General features: G+C 47.7%; 1 protein-coding gene across 2 annotated transcripts; it reads left to right on the forward strand.

Moving 5' to 3' along the window:
- Positions 1-4,633: 4,633 nt before the first annotated feature.
- On the forward strand, positions 4,634-8,794 carry TMIGD1 (transmembrane and immunoglobulin domain containing 1). Of its 2 annotated transcripts, XM_005502147.3 has the most exons (7): positions 4,634-4,771; positions 5,039-5,121; positions 6,088-6,366; positions 6,814-7,092; positions 7,888-7,991; positions 8,261-8,289; positions 8,662-8,794. In XM_005502147.3, exons 2-7 carry the CDS (start codon positions 5,061-5,063, stop codon positions 8,663-8,665), a joined length of 756 nt encoding a protein of 251 aa, XP_005502204.2. In that variant the 5' UTR covers positions 4,634-4,771; positions 5,039-5,060; the 3' UTR covers positions 8,666-8,794. The 2 variants fall into 2 exon arrangements, with proteins under 2 accessions (XP_005502204.2, XP_064892886.1); XM_065036814.1 differs by lacking the exon at positions 8,662-8,794 and having other exon boundaries at positions 8,261-8,421.
- Positions 8,795-9,241: the final 447 nt, after the last annotated feature.

A 9,241-nucleotide genomic window follows, 5' to 3' on the forward strand; every position in this document is an offset into this window, starting at 1 on the left:
TACTCAGGAGCCGTGGCTTTTGCCTTACAAAACCCTGCAGTGGTTCCAGCCACGGAGAAGGAGCACTATTTCCTCCTGAAGATTGGGAGCAAATGGTTCCCCGTGAACTAGAAAGATGGAGCAGCCGAGTCTTTGCAGATTCCTCGCAGAGGGAAGGAGAGATGACGCCACAGCAGGGAAGTTAAAACTGCTAATATTGTTTGGCAGCACTTCACAAGATCAAATCAGCACTTGGTTTTCCAGCGGAGCACTTCCAAGAAATCCGACTGGCGATGAAAGTTCCTAGGTAGACAAAAATATCTGAGGTCCAGGCTGCAGAGCAGCCACGGCAGAATAGAGTCTTGAGAGAGAGGGAGATCTGGGGATACTGCGAGGGAATGTCCTGTACTGGTCAACAGAGAGGATCTAAATCAGGCAAGATTAGGCTTAGCATAGTCCTCAGTTCTTTTTGTTAGCCAGAGAAAACAAAACCCATCAGCGGCAGAGCTGTGTTTTCTGTCCAGGAAAACGGCAAAGTCATGGAAAGCTGGCAGATAATCCCTGCTATGATACAGTCTTACCCCATGGCTGAGGCAGGAGACCGCCTTGCAAATTGGTTTGATCAGGTAGAAAATGAAGTTTCATGAATGGATGATGCAAAGCAAAGTGATAATTTCCCTGAGTGCTGCTGGGTGTTAAAGCTGAAAGCCACTAACTCCCTAGGTGGGAAAATCCAAGGGCCAACATTTAAGTGGAATTTAATACAGATAAGTCACTTTTATCTCCTGCAGGGGACCAATATTGCTAATTTAATGCCAGGTTCCTTTCACACTTCCTTTTATTCGAGACCATATTTCTCAGAGTAGGACAGTAACAGCCATGCTAGTGTGCTATCTTTAGTCTCCTAAGTCAGAATTGGTGACTGTGGGCACGCACCAGTGCTGGATGTAACCCAGAGCAGCTGGGGAAGTGGGAGCAGTGCTGACCAGTGTAATCAGCAGCCATGTGTCCTGCACTGCAGCAGTTTGGTGGGGCTTCACCTACAGTCCCTTGAGTTTCTGCAGTCCTTGGATTCTTCACGGCACAGGAAACGTTGGCAAGTGCCTCGATGCTCTTGATTACAAGGTCAGACTTGCCCTCCTGGAACATGGCTCCGTTTCTTGCCATCACTGAAAAGGAGAGCTTAAAAGATCCAGGAAAAACTTTTTAAAGCAATGACTGAGGTTCTCTAAGCCTAATTTACTCACACTTCTGAAAGAGAAATATGAATATAGCAATAATAATAAAAGCCCAGGATATGGTTCCTTGTTGCCTCACTAGGAGCACGGACTCCACAGGGACTTCCCACAGCACACAGGAGACACAAGGGGAATTACCATCTCAGAAATGCCTCCTCCTTCTCCTCTTCTGAGCCCAAAGGTTTGGACAGACCTGTCCATGTGCGTGGCATTGCTTTAGCCTTCTGCAGGATTTACTGCCTCTGAGCTTCTGCCGTGGTGATCATAGGGAGCTTACCCTGTTTCCAGGGATCTCATCGTGTTTCCGTGGATCTCATCCTGCTTCCAGGGCTCGCAGAGGTGACTTTCCTCCCTCCTGAACACTAACCAGCTCCTGGGATGGGTACCCAGTAGATGGCATCTGTGTCCAACACTTGTGCTGGAGCTTCGCCTTCCTGAAGGCTTCTCTTCTGCTTTATGTATCTCAAGGTCTGTTCCTTCATCAATGCCTGCTTTTCATTTGAATATTTAATGCCCTCTAAGCAATTTCTTTAAAATTTCAAAATATTCACTGGTTTAGTACTCTTTTCATTATTCTTATTCCTTCCCAAGAATAAAAATCAATTACCATTCCTCTGTGTTCAATGGCATAGTGTGGAACCTTTTATAGAAGGACCATCAGAAAAGAGAATCCTTAAAAAAATATGAAAAAAATACTCAAGATCTGTCCATCTCAACAGTGGAAAATATGTGAGGGCTGGGAAACCAGGACACATCACATCCCCATAATACTTATACTTTGAAAAAATAGGTTTTGTGGGAGGGAGCAGAAGGGTTGAGCAAGTTCAAGTAGCATTCCCTGACAGCCTTGCTTTCCAGCCCCCACATCTGGCAATCACAGCCAGTGGGTTTGGGTGTTACAGTCATTCTCCAACAATGGAATTGTTGCAAAATACGTAGCACCGCATATTAAAAAGGGATTAGGAGTGGGGAACCACAATGAGGAGGAAGGCAGGAGCAGCCTTTGAGCAGAGCCTCGGGCACTGTTGCAGAAACATGTTTTCTGGAGCGGGATTACAGCCGTGTTACAGGCATCGTTTGCCTGACAACCAACACATAGATAATGATCCCTGGCTTCCACACGTCTGTGCAGATCCTGCTATGCCCCAGCCTTCAAGAGCAATCTTCAGCCCTCACAACGCTGCTGAATATAAATCAAGTTCTTGTCTGCCGGTGAAAATGCAGCGCTCCAAGTGGAACCCAAACTGCTGGGAAGCTTGGAGTTGGAGGTTAAGAGACCCAGTGGAAAAGAAACGTTTGCCCAATCTCTATCACATTCTAAATCTTCTCAGGTTTCTAAAGCTTGGATTACACCCAGGAATAGACGGGTGTTTATTAATTAATTCACTTTGGGGCTGTTCAGGGGCATCTTTAACAGCAGCCTTATTCTGGGTTTGTTGGTCCAGCATTGCCATCAGGACGACAAGCAGGAACCGGTGCTGTGGATTACTCTGGCTCTCACCCATTGTCTGTCTCATCCAGCACAACAGTGCCTGGTCCAAATGCCTCAAACAAGAGGGCTGGATCCTCTGCTGTGGAGAGTTCCAGAGTATCAGCCTCGCTGAAGAGGTTCCTCCCAGTCTGAGTCATCGGTGGCTGCTTTACATTCTTTACATCCCTCCCTAATGTAATGGAGAGGTGGATAACACAACCTACAAAACACTAGACCTCCATAATTAGCCACCCACAAGATAATTACGCCCTGTATAAAAAGAAAAGTGTGAAAAGTCCTTGCGACAGCAGTTAGGAGTGTAAAGATGCTGCCTTTCACTCCCTCTGGCCAAGTAACACCTTGCTTTTCCAGTCTCCCCTCAGCTGATCTCAAAGCCCACTGCAAAACAGGCCACTGCCCATTTAAATAAACCAGAGGAACCTGAGCTCATGTTTCTGCCCATCACACACACCTGCCACAAACACGGGACAGACCTGTTCCCAGGTCTCACCTGATGCTGTGCCTTGCATCATGACAAACCCACCACACAACGGCTGCTGCCTGACAATTTTTTGCCTTGCTCTCAACTCTAAACTAAACTAACACCCCCAAACTCCATACTTTCCTTCTTTACACCCTCCCCTACTGTAAACACCTCCTCCTTCTCCTCGATTATCATTGCGCTCTCACGCCTTTGGCTCACGCCTTGGCAGGAGCACATGAGCCGTTTCCCAGCCCCTTTACCTCTCTCTCTATTTCAACTCAGCTTAATATCAAACCACAAGGATCACTTTGCTCTTAGGAAGAGCATTTTGATTGAAGTTTGTACTGAACCATGAGCCAAGATTTAGTCGAATGCTACAAGGATATATACAACTTCCCAAAAATGGTGGAATAAGATAGATCTATTTCTTAAGATTCCTTAAATTGAGTTTGAAGCTAAAATGTGAGTTAAAGGCTGGACACTAATTTCTAAATGAGCAGTTTACTAAAAGGCAGGCTTGATACTGCCCCTTTAAGGGACTTTTGTACACTTTTTTTTTAACTGAAGATGATTCCCTGTTAGTTTTAAGGGTAAACCAATGAACACAGAAAAAAAAGTTATATTAACACTCGAAGATGACCCCTGTTTGCAACAGCCCTGCGAATAAATAGTGCTTTATGCTCGTGTGTTCTGTGTCCAGCCAGCCCTCACTGCCCACCTCTGCACTGCTGAGCTGGGCCACTGTGTCCACAGGCGAATAAAAACATGTCCCGGGCTCCTCCTGCTCGTGAAATGCACTTTATGGCTCTGCTGAGGCAGTTCCTGATGACTGACGTGCCCTGTGCCTGTGGGGACAATGACAGCGGTGACAACACAGTCTGGAGGCTGCGCGGACCCCGTCGTTTTCAACCACGTCACCATCATCCTGCAACGTCTGCAATTTCAGATGCTTTTCCTCGTAGCCGAGTGCTTCGGTTGTGCCTTCTGCAGACACGCAGCCCCTGCACACAGGTGTCCCTGCAGCTGGGGGACCCCGGGTTTACATTGGGGTGCCCAGGGGCTGAGCTGACCACGGGAGCACCCTGGGGTACGCACCGGTGAGCAGGAGAGCGTCTCTGCTCCCTCCTCTGCCAACAAGCAGTTCAAAGCCTGAACCTCTGCATTTTCTCATTTTCCAGTCAAAGGAGGACATGGTGACAGAGCTTTGGGGAGGAAGGGGCAAACCATGGGCTGCAGCTCTAGGATAATTCAGGATAAACTTCCTATGGCTTGAAACAGTGTCATGAACACCCAGAAAGCTGAGAGGGAAAAAAGTATTATTTTTGGCTGAAGTTCTTTATAGCTGATGCAGGAACTCTCTTATTAGTTACTCATTGCCTCGGTAAGTCTCATAAAACAGCCAGCAGAGCCCAGCAAATACTTTTTTCAGTGTTCTGGGACCTCAGAAATTCAGGAACTGAACGAGGCCTTGAACCCATTTTATGGACTCACTTCTTACTGAGCAGCCATAAAATATTAAAAGTCAAACCTTATAAATAAGGAGGGGAAAGAGCTGTGCATTTCTCAGCAGAAGCAGCCTCTGCAGAGACTCTTCCCAAGGTAAGTCCGGTACTACAAGTCCCAGAGACGGCTTTCCCCGATAGACAGTTGATTGGAGACAATTAACTCATGTAACAGAGATTAGAGACTTTAACCTCGATTCTGCTCTGCACTGGAGAAGATCCTGCAACAAATCGATGTATTTTATTCCCTGGGGACCCCATCCCTGTCTGTAAGGGCTCTCCCCAGGGTGTCTGATGGCAGTGAGCAATTAATCCCTGCAAGCCCAAAGCGGAGGGAGAAATGCTGTGACCTTCTTTCCAACAGACCCCAGCTGGGCTCCTCTGAGATGGCGCAGAGCAGCGGCCTTGCAGTCCTTGCCGTTTGCTTTTTGGCACGTGTAGCCACAGGTAAGCAATGGAAAAAAACCCGTCGTGGCTTTGTCCAAGCCCCATCACGCCAGCAAAACTCTGCGGGGCTGGGCAGTGCCCAGGGTGATGTGCCACAGCAGCATCATGGCTTTCAGACGTTCTGGAGCTCATCCCCCAAGGACTGTCTGGAAACCAGGTTTTGAGAGGCAGAGAAGGGAAACTTCAGCATTTTCCAACACGATTGCAGCAGCTGTGCAGGGATGACGAGGCCACCATTCTCAAACCTGCTTCAAGAAGCGAAAAGTGTGAGAGCTTTGGCCACCTGGGAACACCAGGGAAGAGACAAGGAGCTTCAGACATTTTATATTCACAGGGCTATAGTGCCTTTATATTCTGAGCTATATTTTGAGTTCATTAATCTATGACACAGGCTCCAGTAGGAAGTTTCAGCCCATTATGAAAATGTATTTCCTCTACTGGTTCTTCATTTAATGTCCTGAGGTTTGTACATTAGACAAACCGCAACTCTCCAACAGCTGGGCTCACACTGTCTGGGGTACAGCTGGGGGGCTGATTAACTACTTTATACTCTCAAATTCATTCAGCTCCAACCAAAAAACAGCACATCAAAACCAGAGGGCACGGTTATGCTGCAATGGTGATCTGCAGCGAGAGGGTGAGCAAGACTGGCAGGAGGGGGATGATCATTTGCTGTGCTTTACGTGGTCACTGCTGGTTTTCAGAACTTATTACCGGTCAGGCTTTGGTGTTCTTGCAGTCAGCTGCAAAAGCCTGATTTATTTTAAATAACTGTGAAGGGAGCTTTGTGACGAAGATGACTTCTTGTCTCAAAAACCTAAAGTCCCGTCTGAAAACATCTGTTAGACTGAAGTCTGAAACTCAGTCCCTCCTCCAAGGTGGAGGCCTGGAGAAGCTAGCAGGGCAGCTTTTGTGGGATGGGTACAGCGTAGGATGCTTAGTGCCCTCATTCTCCTTCTTCTGCAGGTTTGGAACTGTCTGTCAATGACCACACTGCTGACTTCTCCCTGTCCACATCCCTTGACCGTTCCATCTCCCTCTCCTGCCTTGTACAGAACAGCAGCCAGGATGAGGAGCTGCTCTGGTACCGAGGAGATGGGAAAGTGAATCTGAAAGATGGGAATAAAGTGAACATCAGTAACGTCTGCATATCCCCGGTCACCGTGTCTGACAACGGAGTCACCTTCACCTGCAGGCTGGCTCGGGACAGGTCTGTCCAGGTGTCTGTGACCCTGGATGTCCAGTGTGAGTTGCAGTGGCAGATGTCTGTGTGGAATGGCAGGGGTGGGACGAAATCAGGGGTCAAGCACCTCGGTGTGTGGGCGCCAGCTGAAGGCGGGGTGTTTTGCACCCTTGAACGCTGTCTTCACCAAGAAAAAATGCGTTTAGGAGGAGATGATAACTCACGTGATAAGGCACTCCCTTTCCACAGTGGTGCTTATCGCCTGATCTAATGCCTCTTTTATAGGGGGTGGGTGGATGTGCTGGATCTGCCTCCAGCTAGGATACAAGTCAGGGCAGAGGAGTCCCGGGAGTGACTAAGGCTGATTTCCCGGGGATCGCAAAGGGCTGCCCAACCGTGGTGTGTTACACCATTGAACAAAGTGCACAAGGGATGCGTAGAGAACTGATTTTGTGTTAAATAGTGAGTGGCGTTATTAATGACCTGTTGAACTGCATTACTGTGAACAGTTCGTCCCCAGCTGTCTGGAGAAGAGTCCCTCCAAGTCGAAGAAGACAAAGATGTGACTCTGTCCTGCAATTCCAAATCCAACCCTCAAGCCCAAGCAACTTGGTATAAGAACAACAACATCCTGACCCTAGAGCAAAGCCGTTACACGCTGTACCAGACTAGCGAGGTCTTTCAGCTCCAGATCACAAAAGCACAGAAGTCTGACAATGGGACCTACACGTGCGTGCTGCAATCTCAATGGGGAGAGGACAGAAAGGATTTCCACCTGACAGTTGAAGGTAACAAGGCTCGTGCTAAGCAATCAGCTTTACAAATAACTCTCCATTCTCTTTCATAATGATAGCAATCCATTTATATTGAGAGGTGTAAGTGGAATGTGGTAAATACCCTGTGCTAACTTCTGAGGACACAGTGGCAGCAGGAGCTCTCCTCGTGCCAGAAGGGGCCTTTCCAGCTCTACCTGTTATTCAGAGGTGTTTGGCAAGCACGACCCGAGGCGGGCTCATCCCGCCGTCACCTGCCATGCTGACAGGGCACATTCAAGCGTGGTTCAAAGCACCTTAGGTCTTACTTGAAGTTTCTAACTCCAACTATAATATTCAGTCATGCTGAAAGAGCTGCTTAAGGCAAGAGAGAGCCCTCCAGAAGTGACTGTAGCCTTTGCGGGGGCTGGATGCTCAAGTCTTAGGTGACACAAGGTGACCCAGACACACCAGGCATCCATTCCCCATCCTGCTCATTTCTGTGCTCTCAGAACAGGGAGGAAATCAACGTTACCTGTATCCATGGTATGGCTGGACACATGTATTTCCATGCATAAGTGTCCTGGGGATCTTCTTCAGGGACCAATGTTTCAATTCTTCCATCAATTCACCAAAATACAGGCTCAGCTCCCTCCTTTCCAGGAGACTGATCCCTACAGCCGGCCTGCGGACAGCAGAGACAGCAGCAGTTCAAATCAGCAGCGACAGCCACCAGAAAAGAAATATATCTTTCTGCACTTCTGTGAAATGTTCTGTTTCATATGACTGTACCAATCTATCGCACATTCAACCTCTTCTCCCTCTTGACAGACAAAAGACCTGTTTTTCCCAAGGAGGCCGTTATTGCTGCTGTCGTGGTGGTTGCACTCACGATACTTTTTGGAATTGTGGCTCGAAAAGATAAAATTTTTAAGGTATGGAATGCTCTAGTTTCTTAGGAAAATAATAGTATTGCTTTCTGCAAAGCCCTTGGTTCTTTCAACCTTTTCTGTGCTACTTTGTAGTGTTGCTTTCCGCTGTTAGAGAACTGCTATGTACTACCTTCTGCTTTACAATTACCACTAGATAAATCAAATATTATATAATTTAAGGTGGAAAGTATTGCACCCTTACAAGATATTAGGAAAAATATCTTTACGGCCAGGAAATATAAAAGATAACAAGACTGTTTCTTTGTTTTCAGTGCTTCAAAAGATCAAGCGAAACAGCACTGTAAGTATGTGACTGCTTATTCGTGCAGCTTTCAAGTGAAAGCCCTTCTTTAAGCCTTGGCAGAACCTGGGAAAGAAAAGAGCACTCAGCAGGGTAACTCAGCTATTCTGAGTGTCTGAGCTCTTGCTCTGGCTGGCAAACATCTCCTGTGGTCCATGGAGCACGGCAGGACACACACAGATCCCACAGCTCCTGCCCAACACCCACGGTCCTGGTTACACCTGCGTGCAAAAAAACACAGTGGGGAAAAACAGCGTATCCCCAGCCTGCTGAAAGCTTTCTGGAGCTGAATGCAGCCCAGGTGAATGCAACTCACTTGTTTATTTTTACATCATGGGTGATTTTTCATTTCTTCTTTTCATTTTGCTGCAGGTAAAGACCACAACGTTCCTGTGCATGCCCAGAAAACATCATTTCTAGCAGTGGAAGATAAGCCCTTTGTGGGAGATGATGACACAAAGCACTGAAACATGTTTGTTTGGGTCAAGTTTCTACAGTCTTTTCAAAATATAAGTGGTTCTTTGTGTCTGTTCATTCTAAACGATTGCTTAGAGCGCTACCTCGGAGGGTGGGCTGCCTGCGCTCTTGCTAAATCTTCCCTCTGTGCTTATTCCTAAAAAGTATCCACCTGCACTCAGGTGTGAGTGCTGTCCATGGGTTAGAGGAATCCATACCCGGTTGCCACCGATCGTGATGTCAATGCAGGAATAAAGCAAAGTCTTAATGTGGCAGCCGCTTTCTTGGCCCCGTCCTATGGTGTCATTCCACAGTGGTGCCACCAACCTGCTGTCCCTTCCTGGGGACCCTGTGGGCATCTCGGTCCTGTTGGCCAGGGCAGAACCTGCCTGGCACCTCGTGCTGCTGCTGCACCTGCTGTTTTCCTTGGCCAAGAGCTCAGGGCTCGGGGCAGCCCCAGGCACCCAATAATACACAGTGGGCACCCAATTATACA

Source organism: Columba livia, chromosome 20 (assembly GCF_036013475.1).
Source record: "Columba livia isolate bColLiv1 breed racing homer chromosome 20, bColLiv1.pat.W.v2, whole genome shotgun sequence".
Taxonomy (NCBI): Eukaryota; Metazoa; Chordata; class Aves; order Columbiformes; family Columbidae; genus Columba; species Columba livia.